This window comes from Oncorhynchus keta, unplaced genomic scaffold (assembly GCF_023373465.1).
Source record: "Oncorhynchus keta strain PuntledgeMale-10-30-2019 unplaced genomic scaffold, Oket_V2 Un_contig_25274_pilon_pilon, whole genome shotgun sequence".
NCBI classification, from domain to species: domain Eukaryota; kingdom Metazoa; phylum Chordata; class Actinopteri; order Salmoniformes; family Salmonidae; genus Oncorhynchus; species Oncorhynchus keta.
The window spans coordinates 58,010-75,585 of record NW_026284356.1 but is presented as its reverse complement, the minus strand read 5'-3'; the positions used below and the strand labels follow the sequence as shown (position 1 = coordinate 75,585).

The 17,576-nt window shown below is 42.6% G+C and overlaps 2 protein-coding genes across 50 annotated transcripts; both read left to right on the top strand.

The window, feature by feature from the left end:
- The first annotated feature begins 11,113 nt into the window (after window positions 1–11,113).
- On the top strand, window positions 11,114–13,683 carry LOC127922319 (uncharacterized). The gene is made up of 3 exons (XM_052506011.1): window positions 11,114–11,814; window positions 13,104–13,559; window positions 13,673–13,683. Exons 1-3 carry the CDS (start codon window positions 11,571–11,573, stop codon window positions 13,681–13,683), a joined length of 711 nt encoding a protein of 236 aa, XP_052361971.1. The 5' UTR covers window positions 11,114–11,570.
- Window positions 13,684–13,702: 19 nt separating this feature from the next.
- On the top strand, window positions 13,703–17,576 carry LOC127922321 (keratin-associated protein 6-2-like). 49 transcript variants are annotated; one of them, XM_052506014.1, is made up of 6 exons: window positions 13,703–13,928; window positions 14,061–14,341; window positions 14,375–14,927; window positions 15,498–16,017; window positions 16,051–16,149; window positions 16,183–17,576. In XM_052506014.1, exons 3-6 carry the CDS (start codon window positions 14,458–14,460, stop codon window positions 16,381–16,383), a joined length of 1,290 nt encoding a protein of 429 aa, XP_052361974.1. In that variant the 5' UTR covers window positions 13,703–13,928; window positions 14,061–14,341; window positions 14,375–14,457; the 3' UTR covers window positions 16,384–17,576. The 49 variants fall into 49 exon arrangements, 47 of the variants coding, with proteins under 47 accessions (XP_052361974.1, XP_052361973.1, XP_052361976.1 ...); XM_052506013.1 differs by having other exon boundaries at window positions 13,703–13,895; window positions 14,061–14,927; XM_052506016.1 differs by lacking the exon at window positions 14,061–14,341 and having other exon boundaries at window positions 14,342–14,927.

Below are 17,576 nucleotides of genomic sequence, written 5' to 3'. Positions count from 1 at the left end.
AACCAATTACAATCTAATTCCCCTTTATCTCAACACTAGCCTCATCAAACATAAATTCCCCACAAATGACAGATCCGGATTCGTCCACTTCCTCTGTAGACATGCCTTCAAGTCCTCCACAGGTCAGAATCTGGAATCGGCCCTGCTTGCCCTCCATCTGTTGGGTCATTGATCTTTCCAGAGTCCTGGAAACAAGGCCTCGCACACAGGGAATTAGACAACAGCCTGCATAAATTAAAACAGTCATACAGGTAGATACAGCCCAAACACCGTGATTACAACACTTTCCATTTTCCAAATGTACTATCAAACCAATTAGTCAGGGAAGGATCCACCCCAGAGTTTTCTGCCAACTCAAGTGAGCCAGGGTGGGTCAAACCAGCTAAGGCTTTGGTCACAGATCCGATCGGAGCTGTGTCATTCGAGATGAAAGTACAACACATGTTCCCGAAGATCACATACTCCTCCCTTTTCAGCCACAACATATCAATGCAATTCTATTCTGCCAAGCCATCAGACTGGTTGCTTCAGTCTGTTCTGCCAACCCTTAATCGCATCTCTGGAATAATTGATAAAGCGCTGTTGATTATAATAAATATAATTAATCCAGTCTACATTCTTATTGAGTAGAACCACCAAAAAATACTTGACTCTAATCCTGCTAGTATCTGATTTCTTGCCTTGAACTCATCCGGCACCCCTCGTGGAACCCCAATGTTATCAATATATACTCTGTCGTCAAAAGACCCCCGATGGAGCATCCCTTCTCTCTCGTTTGACTAACTTCATGTCTTGGTGTTGTATGAGTGTAAAGGCATTCCTATATGTACTAGAGCACATAGTCCAGTCCAATCAGTCAATACCGGCCACAAATTCATTCCCCCGCACAACCACCAGATATATATGCTACTTTTAGCAGACGCTTTATCCAAAGCGACTTACAGTCATGTGTGCATACATTCTACGTATGGGTGGTCCCGGGAATCGAACCCTACCCTGGCGTTACAGCGCCATGCTCTACCAACTGAGCTACAAGAAGGACCACTATGTCAGCCCTGGCCACCTTCAACATTTGAAATCTCAGAGTTCAACCAGCCTGTCAAATCAGACATGTTCGTCAGTGGTAATATTCTCTGTCTTATTGCAGGTACCAACTTCCCCACGTATTTCCCGTGTGTACTGTATCTGGCCAAACAGTAATATTCTCCTCTTGTCACGGTAAAGGGAGGAAGTCTTGATTTAAATGGAACCTGGAGATATAAATAGTGTAAATCAATACAGCTATCATTACTTGGCATTCCTGCTTTCATGAACAGCTTTACCATACATGCCATTCCCTTAGGGAATTAATTCCGTTCAGTGGGAAAGGGATAGTTGTTAACTGTGGTTTTGCATAACATTCATCTTTAGCCACTGATCTGGCCGTATATTGAATCCATTCCAACCAAATTGAGTGTATGGGTTTACATAGCCATCTCTTTCAGTGTGAGCTATGACCTGGCTCCACGACCTACAGGATGATTTACACAAATATTTCCCATAGAGTCCCATGGTTCTAGACTGCCAAGGGGTGAAAGACCCCAATTGATCTACACAAAATTTTACTGAGAGATCCTTGCCCAATTCCACCCTCACTTCCTTACTATTTTGTTTCAGTGACCTTCTGAGAATCTTAGGTAACATCCCATTTCCCTCATCTAGCACATGAGTCAAATTATCCTCTTTGGCACTTTCCGGGGATCATGGTGAATCAGGAATATGGCCCCCACAATAAAACAGCTCAGGACGGTCAGTGCACACGTGAAGCCCCACCCTCTCCCCGAGAACATATCAACAGCCAGAGGCCAAGCCATCACTTCACTTCTATGAACGCTCACAGCTGGGGAAAGGTCAGGTATAGGGAATCTTCAGAAGGAGTTTGACCCCCGTTCCATATGGGTCACGGTTCCTCTCCTCCTCCTGTGACCGCTCGACAGTGCCAGTATGACCCACCCTCTTACAATGTGTGACATGTACCCAGGTAGCTCTTTCGGCTATTCTCACAGCGAAGGCAGTCACCAGTAGTACTTGGAATGGTCCCTCCCACCGAGGCTGCTTCCATTTTTTTTATCTTCAGTGATCGGATCCAGATCCAGTCTCCTGGTTGAATCTCGTGTGCCACACTCCCTCTGTAGTTCTCCTGCTGGGCCAAAACTTTTACTGACATACAGGTTTGATTAATGAACCACCTCCTCATGTGTTCCACCATACTGCTTTCTATTTCTACCTTTGCTTCCTCCAATCGCCCTAATTGGGACATTCTATAAGGTCACAAAAACCTTCTCAAATGGAGATAGCCCCCTCCCTATCAGGGGTTATTCTAATAGTCATTAACACTATGGGCAGGCATTTTATCCAGTTCATTCCAGTACTTAGGTGTGTTTTCCTTAATCAACCTTTTACGATCGATTCATGTTCTCGATAAGGCCAGCGCTTTGGGAATTGATAAGAACAATGTTTCTTCATATTTATATTCAATTTCTGACCTATATGATCAGTACTTGATTAGAAAAATGGGAACCATTGTCGCTATAAATAGTTTTCTGGTAATCGAATCGCAGAATTATCTCCTGACATAATGCTCTAGCCACTGTTTCTGCGTCTGCTGAGGATGTAGGAAAGCTTCTACCCATTTGGTATATTTATCAGGTATTGTTAAACACCACTTCTTGTTTTCACTCTTAGTTAATTCAATATAGTACACCGTGAGCAAAAGTTTTTAAAATAGTTAGTTATTCCATATGCTACAAAGTGCTGTTTTAACCATTCCTGCATCCCCCTGTTGATACATGGCTTTGCCCATGTATCAATACAGCACAGCATATTTAAACAGTGACTTAGGTAAACAGGTAGATTCCCTTTATGCCAAATACCTCCTCTATCTACAGCTCCCATTCTGACCCATTTAGTAACTTATTTACCCACTATGTTATCTTTGCTCTTCCTGGCCCCCTCTAACTTCTCTGCTTTCCACCTTTCAAGGTCTCTGCGGTGCGGGGAGGGCTCTCTGTATGTTTCTCATGTTTTCCAAATTTGAACTACATAGAACTACAAACCCGTGGACCCTCTTTTAGAAAAAAAAATGTCTATGAGCGGCTTTTATCCAAATTCCTTAATCAATCTATCTTAATCCCAACAATAATCCTAACTCTCATAGATGTCCTATATTCCTGTTAAATATAATACTATTTAAAAACTTATAATCTAATAGATGCTAACCATGTTAAAAATCCTTCCTACACTAACAAAGCCCTCCTTAGGGACCTCAGTATTCTATCTGACAATAACATGGGTTTAATATGTGTTGCAAAGTGTGGAATAAAACTTTGGTCCTGGAAAACAGAGTAAAGCAGAACAAAGCATTCTTATACCCCATCTGGTCCTCTCAGCTATTCTTATCCAGCACCAGGTGGGCACCATGCCACCCTTCACGACAGGGAGAACAAACATACATGGGTCATCCTCAGTCAGTAAATAATACAGGAATTAGGGTCAGAAACCAGTAACCACCATACCGGTATACTTACCAAACCAGTCTCCCAACCAGGGTGGACAGTCAGACTCCTCTACCCCCGCCATGGTCCTCATCTCAGCAGATAGTGCATCACGCCCATTTAAGGCCCTTAGATATACTACCATCTGGCCTGGTGTTATTAGGGATATACGTACAACATTGTTCACTGAACATTTGTAGACTCCCCCTGACTAGCAAGAAGCATATTCTAAGCAAGTCCATTCTGTATAAGACAGCCACAAATTGTCCTACCATCAAAACCAGTCTCCGTGCCTCATTGATCAATAGCTGAATAGTCTAACATTAATTACCTGAATGGGATTTTTAGCATAGTGGTGACAGGTTCGGTCCAGGGGTGATAGAGGAGTGTGTCTGGCCCCCCGGTCCGTCTGAGACCTCCGGTTTTGGCAGTACCTTAATAGAAAACACACCCACCGTGTCTGTCCCGGTCCCTTGTAGTCCGGGGTGCAAGTGCCTGCATCAGAGAGCTTAATAGTTTTGATGGTTAGTAGGATTTCATCACCTTTACAAAGTTCAACAGTGCTCCCAGGTTTCCCCCATATCATGGAAAAGCCTATCCACCTTTGTGGGGTCCCCTATGCTATAAGATATCCTCTTCTCCAGTCCCAAACTGTCCCAAGTTGGTTATCATACGGACACCCTCCCCCTATTACACAGGTAATGTCTCCGTCTTTTTGACACTCCTGTAACCGAGTGTTAAAACCAAACAAAAATATCTCAATTTCTTCCTGCCCTGTTGGCTCTAAATATGTTATCTTCCACTATTTATTCTCAATGATAAATATGACTTTCTCTCTGTTACAATACCAAATCCCTAATAGCCCATTCAAAAAACTTCACAGCTAATGTTATAAGACAGAATCCTGAACCACTTTCTCATTTGCGGTTCAAACAGTAATTCTAACCCTCAAACAAAACTGCTTCATTTCTAATGAATTTATCCTTAATACTAGTAACTCAATATGACCCCATTCATTATACAAATGACTCTCCCCGAGGCCGATCAGACCTGGGAGCCAGTCATGATAAGGTCAAAAGGTCATACCATATTAGGCATAAAGAACCCTTTATCTTTTGAATAGAAATAGTCACCTGTATAATTCAAACCCATAAAAAAACATCTCATACGGTTCCATATGTGAGCCTGTCTCTTTAAAATACCCTTGCACTAAACAAACAGTTCTAACAGTTGTTCCATGTGTATAATTTGCAGACCTTTTCAATTTGGTCGTTTAAAGCTTCTCTCCCCAAAGTTATAATCCCAGGAGGCCTCTGAAATTATTGCCACCACACCCTAACTATCATTCCCTAATGCTATTTCGAATCAGAAACTCAATAAGTAGACAACTAAACCTAATGATAATTCCCCTTTGACTCAAATCATTAATCATAAGTTTTAAGCATCGTCTACGGATATGTTTACTTAAATGACCATGCTACCTTTAGATACAATTAACCCGATAACATTATTATCCAATGCATTACTTTTTCTCTCTGCCGCAAATGTCATACATTTCACAGTGTAAGGAATCCATGTTTAATCCCCGATATTTAATAAATATGCATTCGCATTCTCTCATGGCTCCTTTAATTTACTTATCTTGGGTAACTTTCATCCGTTCCGGAACAAAGAGTTCTACCTAAACCCGCCAGAACACACTGTTCAACTAAGTTAAATCAAACCCAAAAATTGACTATAACCAATAAACAAATAAACAAAACACTTTTATCTCAACTTCTGAAAGGTTTACTCGAAGCCTCGATACACACTCTAATAGCCATACAGTTTGCTCCGTTATTGCCAGTTTTCTGGTGACAAAAGTGTCGTGCTAGTGACGTCATCATCAAGCGCTCAATCTGCCAATTCGTAGCGACTTCAAATGAATTGTAAATAATTATTGTTCGATTAACCAAACCTAATTTGTCACATCTGTTCAAATTCTGAATTATAATTTACCACCCCAACCAATCGTCTCTAAATTCGCCAATTTTATAAAATCTTTTCGATGGGCATAAATCATAATTGTCTCTTTGTTATCATTTAGAATCCATTTTGCTCTAAATACCTGTCTCGTCTTTGACTTAGTATTTTAATTACAACTCTATTCCCAATACGTTATTCACTTGTCTAATTACAACTCAGACCAGCATTAGCGAAAATGCAGAGAATGCCTTGTCTCTGGGAACAGGGAATTTACTCCTACAACGACACCCAATAATTCTTATGATCCCTTCACGTCGTTCGTTTTAAATCTCTTGATGTATCATGTAACTTATTTTTCTCTCTTCGAATTGTCGTCCTACAATATTTTTTCCCACTGTCATACACTCAAACCACTGTGATTACCGTGCACTGTCCCTTTAAGATAAGACTTTTCCTTTGTTCCCCGCAATGAGAACGGAAACCAGATCGTTTTTAGAATACGTTACTTTTTTGTTCAAATTCACTGGCGTTACCTTAACCAAACATCAATAATCAGAAAAACAATCACAACTTCTTACGATTAAACTATTCTTACCTAATTTATAGTCAAAAGACACAGTGTTATAGGTTTAGGGTTACACAGTGTTATAGGTTAAGGGTTACACAGTGTTATAGGTTTAGGGTTACACAGTGTTATAGGGGTTTGTTATAGGGGGTTACACAGTGTTATAGGTTTAGGGTTACACAGTGTAATAGGTTACACAGTGTTATAGGATTAGGGTTACACAGTGTTATAGGATTAGGGTTACACAGTGTTATAGGATTAGGGTTACACAGTGTTATAGGATTAGGGTTACATAGTGTTGTAGGTTAGGGTTACATAGTGTTATAGGTTTAGGGTTACACAGTGTTATAGGTTAAGGGTTACATAGTGTTATAGGTTTAGGGTTACACAGTGTTATAGGTTAAGGGTTACACAGTGTTATAGGATTAGGGTTACACAGTGTAATAGGTTAAGGGTTACATAGTGTTGTAGGTTAAGGGTTACATAGTGTTGTAGGTTAAGGGTTACATAGTGTTATAGGTTAAGGGTTACATAGTGTTATAGGTTAAGGGTTACATAGTGTTGTAGGTTAAGGGTTACAGACAGTGTTATAGGATTAGGGTTACATAGTGTTATAGGTTTAGGGTTACAGACAGTTTTATAGGTCAGGTGATGCAATCACAAGTGGCAGTCTTTGGAACTCGCACCAATCACATTAGTTCTGCCCTAATAAGATTGAATAACGAAACATGTGATGGGAGACTAGTGATTCATTAAGCATCTGACCCATTTCAGTTGAGAGGAAGGTAATGTTCCAGGTCATCGGTTTTTGCAGTCTTGTTGAGCACATTATCTGATGTCACAACACCTGGAGAAGAGTTTTCAGCAACCCCATTCATGTGATACACATGGCTAAATAACAGATGGCAATTTACATTTCAGTTGAGAGGAAGGTAATGTTCCAGGTCATCTGTTTTTGCAGTCTTGTTGAGCACATTATCTGATGTCACAACACCTGGAGAAGAGTTTTCAGCAACCCCATTCATGTGATATACATGGCTAAATAACAGATGGCAGGTTACATTTCAAGCCCATGATCTCAAAATAGACTTGTTCAAAGCCCTCTGCTTTACACCTCTGAAGCCCTCCCATTGTCATGGTATATTTTCATAGAACGATACAGTGCAGAGGAGGCTGGTGGGATGAGCATATAGGAGGATGGGCTCATTGTAATTGCTGAAATGGAGTGAATGGAATGGAGTCAAACATGTGGTTTCCATACGTTTGATATGTTTCATACCGTTCCATTTAAACCATTCCAGCCATTACAATGAGTCCATCCTCCTACAGCTCATCCCACCAGCCTCCTCTGGTACAGTGTCATTGAACATCCTTTATTGAATCAAAGAGTATCGATGTGAACAATCCCTCTGTACATATTGATGGAGATGTTTCCTTTCTGCATTTCTTTTTACCGTTTATGTTGATATTTTTACTGGGGAAAAGGTAGATATTCATAACTATATAGCCTCTAGAGCTCATGAAGCATTGTGGGAATACATTGATACCCTGTTGTTCACTAACTCTGTAGACCAACTAGTGCATAAATAAAACATGGAATGGAACATAGTGCCTCAGTTATCAGTATAATAAAAACATGGACTGGACTACAGTAATGTTCCCTAGTAGGTTACACTACAGTAGGTATCAGTATAATGAAAACATGGACTGGACTATCAGTAATGTTTCCTAGTAGGTTACACTACAGTAGGTATCAGTATAATGAAAACATGGACTGGACTAACAGTAATGTTCACTAGTAGGATACACTACAGTAGGTATCAGTATAATGAAAACATGGACTGGACTACCAGTAATGTTCACTAGTAGGATACACTACAGTAGTTATCAGTATAATGAAAACATGGACTGGACTATCAGTAATGTTCACTAGTAGGATACACTACAGTAGTTATCAGTATAATGAAAACATGGACTGGACCTCTGTAATGTTCACTAGTAGGATACACTACAGTAGTTATCAGTATAATGAAAACATGGACTGGACCTCTGTAATGTTCACTAGTAGGATACACTACAGTAGTTATCAGTATAATGAAAACATGGACTGGACTATCAGTAATGTTTCCTAGTAGGTTACACTACAGTAGTTATCAGTATAATGAAAACATGGACTGGACCTCTGTAATGATCCCTGTAGACTACAGTAGTTATCAGTATAATGAAAACATGGACTGGACCTCTGTAATGATCCCTAGTAGACTACAGTACAGTAGTTATCAGTATAATGAAAACATGGACTGGACTTCTGTAATGATCCCTAGTAGACTACAGTAGTTATCAGTATAATGAAAACATGGACTGGCTCAAACCTCTGATAATATAATGCTGATGGCTGCTGTATTAGGGCGGCAGCGTAGCCTAGTGGTTAGAGTGTTGGACTAGTAACCGGAAGGTTGTGAGTTCAAACCCCTGAGCTGACAAGGTACAAATCTGTCGTTCTGCCCCTGAACAGGCAGTTAACCCACTGTTCCCAGGCTGTCATTGAAAATAAGAATGTGTTCTTAACTGACTTGCCTGGTTAAATAAAGGTCAAATAAAAATTAGTCTAGTGTGATAAATCAGTTGATTTAGATGGACTACTTGTAAAGGTGCACCATCATCATGTGATTTAGTTGATCATTTTCTTGTCAGTAGTTTCTAATTAAATTCTTGTCACCAACTGTAGAGTTTAATTTGTCTATAGACTGTAGTATTCAACACTCCACCATTTTAGGCCATATGTATCTGACGGAGAACCGTGATTCATTAACCTCACAAGTAGCCTAGTAATTCATAAACACCTGACCCATTTAATTAAGAAAAAGTTACATTTCAGATCTTGTTTTTGCAGTTACGCTACGAACTTATCAGATCTCACAACGCCTGGAGAAGTATTTATTACGTCAGGAAACCCATTCATGTGACATAGCAATCTTGGTAAGGCTTCATTTCAAGGGATTCTAATTACAGTGTAATTATATATGAGATCACACTAACAAGTATTGTCATTAATTGTAATAATTCCTAGTTACACTGTAATAACAACATGCAACTGGTTGTAATTGCAGTCTGTAAGTACAGGGATGTAACAGTGAATGCCTCTTACAGGGGCTGTTATGGTGACCATATTACAGCCACAACGGCAGTCACGAGTCAGGATGGCAGTCAAACTCCATGTGACCGATTAGTCACGGTAATTAGGCTTCTCTAAGCTCTGATGCTGCTGATGGTCATTAGTAGCCTACCAAACTTGATAACTGCCTGGTACTCAGCACTCTATTGTCCCTCTGATCACTCTGACATCAATGCAAATGTTATACAAAAATCTAAGAAAAAAACACTTGAGAGCCCAAGAGCTCATGTTGCTCAACATTTCTATAGGCTATGAAATTGCATGGGAAAACAGTGATGTTAAAAAGAGGAGGATCCCATCAGTTTTCTATAGGCTAGGCTTACTATATTTATTTCTCTACTTGCCTAATATTAAGTGTAACAGTATAGCTTCCGTCCCTCCCCTCGCCCCAACCTGGGCTTGAACCAGGGACCCTCTGCACACATCAACACCCTCGAAGCATCACCCTCAAAGCTCGTTAGCCATCGCTCCACAAAAGCAGCGGCCCTTGCAGAGCAAGGGTAAGCACTACTTCAAGGTCTCAAAGTGAGTGATGTCACCGATTGAAACGCTATTAGCGCGCACCACCGCTAGCTAGCCATTTAGTTCAAAAAGCATGATATGGACAGTGATGGTGGAGAAATGGCAGGAGCAGTGGAATAGAGATACTAAGGGCAGGCATTTATTTCAAATACAGAGGAAAGTTGGGGAAGGGAGAACTGCAGGAAGGGACAGAAGAGAGGAGGCGATATTTACAACATTAAGGGACACAGTCAGTTGAATAAGACCGTACATGTGATAGGAAAGCTTCCAACAGGAAAATGTGAGTATTTCCAGGAAACAGAGACAGTGGAGCATGTATGTATACAGCGTGGACATTATTGGAGGGAAAGAGAGAGGATGAGATCTAGTATGAGGGAGAAAGGGGATACAGGAAATTCGTTTAAAGAGTACATTGAGTAGAACGTCATTAGATACAGTCTCAAATATTTTGTTATCTTTTTTTTAAGAGCAACGGGGCTGGCAGGTAGGATTTTGTTGCTCCCTGTCTCTGGCCCACACTCCATTACAGTAGGTGGCGGTAATGCACCATAACGTTGGATGCCAACAGCTGATAAACCCCACCGAAGAACATGTTCAGCTGGTGCCGAGACAAACTCCGCTAGTCGAACCAGTGCGCTCGTATAGTCTCTTAAAAAATACCTTCATTTGAAAACCGAGAAGAATGCGGCAATAGTCATGTTTGTCCATTTTGAGACGCCGTAACCTGTACTTTCTCAAAATAGTCAGAAGTGATTCTAACATAACTCAAGAAATCTGTCATTCATTTTGATGTTTTTTGCGCAATTTTACATCTAACTAAGATGTATAGTGCAGTATTTTTCAATGAAAACGAGTCGTCTCCAGTTGGACGACAACAAAGACCTTATTGTAGAGTCCTACTGTTGACAAATCACGGAGGAAGGGGTGTACATAGACTTCGGCCCTGAACTTCGCCTTGCCTCCAGAAAATGTTTTGTTTTGCCCGAACATCCGATAAACCATCGCCGACGTCCAAAACGTCAGAAAATGTCGTCATAATATATGCACGAACTTTTCCGAACTGTTTGGGCTGGGAAGCGTGTGGACGCCTTCGTTATTATTATTATAGGCTATGGTCAACCGTGAAAATGGGTATTGTCTCTAAACCTGAAGTCAACGCCGCAGTTTGGGTGCATTTTGGTTTTAAGCCAAACGGCAAAGGAGAGCCTCATACTCTTGATGAGACCGTTTACAGGTTATGTCGGATTGTTTGTGTCAAAAGTGGAAACATGAGTAATCTAAAACATCCTACTGTTTTTTCTGAGTTTATATCGGCAATGGATACTACTTCTCTGATCTATCATGTGAGTCTGCTCTGCTGCAAGTCATTTGCACTGGCATTGAAATCTACATTCTAATGTTGAATTCCTAACGTTTTAGAATTGTAGGCTTCGATGTGTTTTTCCCCATGACTAAATTACCCAGTGTCCATTTCTCTCTCTCAATTTCACTCACTTCCATGCTGTGCATTTCGCATAGGCCAGTGGTATATACCACGACATTCTCTGTAGTTGTTTTCCTACATTTCCATGCAGCCCATCCATAGTACTCGATATTTAAATACTTGTATACATATTTTTCTCACTTTTTTTTAAAGAACTGCACATTTGGTGACACTTGCAAAATTGAGCCCGGTATATCGAGTGCACGCATGCCACGACGGGGTAGGTTACTGGGCGGTCAGAAGAACGAGCGCACCCAAATTGAAAGACCAGCCCTCAACCGAGTATAGGCTACTGCTACGCGTAGATTATAATGGTCGGTCGTGAGAATGGATCTAGTCTCTAAACCCAAAGTCAAATCCGCAATTTGGGTGCATTTTGGTTTTAAGCCAAACGAGAAAGGAGAGCCTCAGAATATTGATGAGGCGGTTTGCCGGTTATGCCGGAGGATTGTTTTTGTCAAAGGAGGAAACACGAGCAATCTAAGACATCACCTGCGACTACGACACCCTGATATATTTTCTGAGTTTATATCGGCAACGTCTGGGCATGGGTACTATTTTGAGCCATCAGGTGAGTCTACATTCAAACGTTTTTAGAATTGTAGCCTGTGTTTTTTGGGGGGGCATAATATTGTCGTTTTTTTTTTTCTTTCACTCGCTGTCATGCATCATGTGCATTATATACAACTCAATACTTGAACACGATTTGCTAACTCACCAAAACGCCTGAATATGATTGGTCAACCAGAGATGTCAGTCAAACTCTGTCCTCGATGAGAAAGAAGTATCGGATATCGCCATTAAGGGTCACTGATATCGTACACATTAACTTGTTGTTCTTCGGATATGTTGCTGAATTTATTGGCAATTAAGTAACAATGTACAGACGCGGTATATTCTGTAAACATTCTAAATGGGTAATTATTGTGTGTAAATCGATAACCGTTTAGGATTTCATCATCGGGAGGCCTAATCTTTAGGCTATATCGTGGTATCCAGGTAAACCTATTTCACTGTGCTAACTAGCAAATTTGAGTCATTGAACGATGGACCTCGTCTCAAAGAAACGAGCTACATCCACAGTCTGGGTTCATTTTGGTGTAAAACCAAATGATAAAGGGGAGCCTGAAAATAAGGAGGAGGCCATTTGTCGGTTGTGCCGAAGGATAGTTCCGTGCAAAACTGGGAGCCCGACCAACCTGAGATCACATTTAAGGGTTCACCACCCTGATGTGTTTTATCAACTCATGTATGGTGATGGTGGTGTTGGAGCCTCCATGCGTCAATCATCAGAGACATCAGGTGTGTAATCAGCAAGTTATTTGCACCGTGTGTGTGTGTGTGTTGGGGATTGACAGGGACCTCACCATACGATATTATCACGATACATAGGTACCAATACGATATGTATTGCGAATCGATATTGTGATTCAATGTCCAAACATATAACATTGCTCACTGTCTGCTACAAAGGGGCAAGAGAGGGCCATGGACATGAGTTTTGATCAGTCATGGAAAGTCCTGAAATAAATAAGCGCTGCTGTTGTTTTTGCTCATTTTTTTTAATCATGGAGAACAAGCTATGAAGAAATAATACTGGAGTTTTGGTGCAGGTACAACTGACCAGCACAAAAAAATATTGCGATATTGTTAAAAAAAAAATATATATATATATATAGCGATATATCGTCAAATAATATCTCTATGTAACTGTATATAATCCCCCACTGCAGTCTGCTTGCTCATATTCTATTTCTGGGGGTAGAGAACAGAGGTGTCCTGCTGCCAGCCTGAATCCGGTGTGCATTTTCCTCCATCCACAGTCCAGCTTCTACTAACTCCCTCTCTACCTCTACCCAGGTTCAGAGCAGAGTCACCACTACAACAACGACAACGGCTCCCAAGGAAACTTCGGCAGTGGCCATGGTAACTTCGGCAGTGGCCATGGTAACTTCGGCAGTGGCCATGGTAACTTCGGCAGTGGCCACGGTAATGACAGATCGCTTCACTTCATCCCAGACATGGTGGTCTGCGGTGAGCCATGGTTGGATGGCGGTGACCCCCGTGCGGTGGGTTCCATCCCCCCGTGCCTCAGCCTGCGGAGGTGGGGCAGTGGGCCTGTGCCTGGGGGGTCAGCGGAGGAGGAAGAGACTGGGGTGTTTGCCAAGACCCTGTCACTGCATCAGGGGTGGACGTTTGGACCCTTCATAGGAGAGTTGACCCGCGGCCCTCTGAGTTGCCTCAAATACGCCTGGGCTGTGAGTATGGATATTAGCCTGGGCTGTCAGTATGGACAGATGGATATTAGCCTGGGCTGTGAGTATGGACAGATGGATATTAGCCTGGGCTGTCAGTATGGACAGATGGATATTAGCCTGGGCTGTCAGTATGGACAGATGGATATTAGCCTGTGCTGTGAGTATGGACAGATGGATATTAGCCTGTGCTGTGAGTATGGACAGATGGATATTAGCCTGGGCTGTCAGTATGGACAGATGGATATTAGCCTGGGCTGTGAGTATGGATATTAGCCTGGGCTGTCAGTATGGACAGGTGGATATTAGCCTGGGCTGTCAGTATGGACAGGTGGATATTAGCCTGGGCTGTCAGTATGGACAGGTGGATATTAGCCTGGGCTGTCAGTATGGACAGGTGGATATTAGCCTGGGCTGTCAGTATGGACAGGTGGATATTAGCCTGGGCTGTGAGTATGGACAGATGGATATTAGCCTGGGCTGTGAGTATGGACAGATGGATATTAGCCTGGGCTGTCAGTATGGACAGATGGATATTAGCCTGGGCTGTGAGTATGGACAGATGGATATTAGCCTGGGCTGTGAATATGGACAGATGGATATTAGCCTGGGCTGTGAGTATGGATATTAGCCTGGGCTGTCAGTATGGACAGATGGATATTAGCCTGGGCTGTGAGTATGGACAGATGGATATTAGCCTGGGCTGTCAGTATGGACAGATGGATATTAGCCTGGGCTGTCAGTATGGACAGATGGATATTAGCCTGGGCTGTGAGTATGGATATTAGCCTGGTCTGTCAGTATGGACAGGTGGATATTAGCCTGGGCTGTCAGTATGGACAGGTGGATATTAGCCTGGGCTGTCAGTATGGACAGATGGATATTAGCCTGGGCTGTGAATATGGACAGATGGATATTAGCCTGGGCTGTGAGTATGGATATTAGCCTGGGCTGTCAGTATGGACAGATGGATATTAGCCTGGGCTGTGAGTATGGACAGATGGATATTAGCCTGTGCTGTGAATATGGACAGATGGATATTAGCCTGGGCTGTGAGTATGGACAGATGGATATTAGTCTGGGCTGTCAGTATGGACAGATGGATATTAGCCTGGGCTGTCAGTATGGACAGATGGATATTAGCCTGGGCTGTCAGTATGGACAGGTGGATATTAGCCTGGGCTGTCAGTATGGACAGGTGGATATTAGCCTGGGCTGTCAGTATGGACAGGTGGATATTAGCCTGGGCTGTCAGTATGGACAGGTGGATATTAGCCTGGGCTGTCAGTATGGACAGGTGGATATTAGCCTGGGCTGTCAGTATGGACAGGTGGATATTAGCCTGGGCTGTCAGTATGGACAGGTGGATATTAGCCTGGGCTGTCAGTATGGACAGGTGGATATTAGCCTGGGCTGTCAGTATGGACAGGTGGATATTAGCCTGGGCTGTCAGTATGGACAGATGGATATTAGCCTGTGCTGTGAGTATGGACAGATGGATATTAGCCTGGGCTGTCAGTATGGACAGATGGATATTAGCCTGGGCTGTGAGTATGGATATTAGCCTGGGCTGTCAGTATGGACAGGTGGATATTAGCCTGGGCTGTCAGTATGGACAGGTGGATATTAGCCTGGGCTGTCAGTATGGACAGGTGGATATTAGCCTGGGCTGTCAGTATGGACAGGTGGATATTAGCCTGGGCTGTCAGTATGGACAGGTGGATATTAGCCTGGGCTGTCAGTATGGACAGGTGGATATTAGCCTGGGCTGTGAATATGGACAGGTGGATATTAGCCTGGGCTGTGAGTATGGATATTAGCCTGGGCTGTCAGTATGGACAGATGGATATTAGCCTGGGCTGTGAGTATGGACAGATGGATATTAGCCTGGGCTGTCAGTATGGACAGATGGATATTAGCCTGGGCTGTCAGTATGGACAGATGGATATTAGCCTGGGCTGTGAGTATGGATATTAGCCTGGTCTGTCAGTATGGACAGGTGGATATTAGCCTGGGCTGTCAGTATGGACAGATGGATATTAGCCTGGGCTGTGAATATGGACAGATGGATATTAGCCTGGGCTGTGAGTATGGATATTAGCCTGGGCTGTCAGTATGGACAGATGGATATTAGCCTGGGCTGTGAGTATGGACAGATGGATATTAGCCTGTGCTGTGAATATGGACAGATGGATATTAGCCTGGGCTGTGAGTATGGACAGATGGATATTAGTCTGGGCTGTCAGTATGGACAGATGGATATTAGCCTGGGCTGTCAGTATGGACAGATGGATATTAGCCTGGGCTGTCAGTATGGACAGGTGGATATTAGCCTGGGCTGTCAGTATGGACAGGTGGATATTAGCCTGGGCTGTCAGTATGGACAGGTGGATATTAGCCTGGGCTGTCAGTATGGACAGGTGGATATTAGCCTGGGCTGTCAGTATGGACAGGTGGATATTAGCCTGGGCTGTCAGTATGGACAGGTGGATATTAGCCTGGGCTGTCAGTATGGACAGGTGGATATTAGCCTGGGCTGTCAGTAAGGACAGGTGGATATTAGCCTGGGCTGTCAGTATGGACAGGTGGATATTAGCCTGGGCTGTCAGTATGGACAGGTGGATATTAGCCTGGGCTGTCAGTATGGACAGGTGGATATTAGCCTGGGCTGTCAGTAAGGACAGGTGGATATTAGCCTGGGCTGTCAGTATGGACAGGTGGATATTAGCCTGGGCTGTCAGTATGGACAGGTGGATATTAGCCTGGGCTGTCAGTATGGACAGGTGGATATTAGCCTGGGCTGTCAGTATGGACAGATGGATATTAGCCTGGGCTGTGAATATGGACAGATGGATATTAGCCTGGGCTGTGAGTATGGATATTAGCCTGGGCTGTCAGTATGGACAGATGGATATTAGCCTGGGCTGTCAGTATGGACAGATGGATATTAGCCTGGGCTGTGAGTATGGACAGATGGATATTAGCCTGTGCTGTGAATATGGACAGATGGATATTAGCCTGGGCTGTGAGTATGGACAGATGGATATTAGTCTGGGCTGTCAGTATGGACAGATGGATATTAGCCTGGGCTGTCAGTATGGACAGGTGGATATTAGGGACAGAAATATTCACACCCCTGAGTAGAAGCAATTTTGGCAGCGTTTACAGCTGAGTCGTTCTGGGGAAGCCTCTGTAAAAGCTTTCCACACATGAATTGTGCAACATTTGCCCATTATTATATTCAAAATTCTTCAAGCTCTGTGAAATGGTTTGTTGATCATTAATAGACAACTATTTTCAGGTCTTGCCATACATTTTGCAGTTTGTGGGACATTAAAATGTTTTGCTCGTGTGGTGGGGTGTGTATGAATGTGGTTACACAGACCCACAAGCCACTGCAGGCCCTCATGATGACTTCCCTGCTATACAATATGGAGAGTGGTACTCAGTAATGTGTTGTATTGAATTTGCCCCCAACGTGTTTAGGACTAAAAGTTCATTTCTTTGCCACATTTTATGCAGTATTACTTTAGTGCCTTATTGCAAACAGGATGCATGTTTTGGAATATTTTTATTCTGTACAGGCTTCATTATTTTCAGTCTGTCAATTAGGTTAGTATTGTGGAGTAACTACAATGTTGATCCATCCTCAGTGTTCGCCTATCACAGCCATTAAACTCTAACTGTTTTTAAAGTGACCATTTGCCTCATGGTGAAATCCCTGAGCGGTTTCCTTCCTCTCTGGTAACTGAGTTAAGAAGTACGCTTGTATCTTTGTAGTGACTGGGTGTATTGATACACCATTCAAAAGGTAATTAATAACTTCACCAGGCTCAAAGGAATATTCAGTGTCTGCTGTTTTTATTTTCACCTATTTACAATAGTTGCCCTTCGCGAGGCATTGGTAAATATCCCTGGTCTTTGTGGTTGAAACTGTTTTGAAATGTACTGCTCGACTGAGGGACCTTACATATATTTATGTAAGGGAGCTGATCCAGAGATGAGGGTGTAGGGTACAGAGATGAGGGTGTAGGGTACAGAGATGAGGGTGTAGGGTACAGAGATGAGGGTGTAGGGT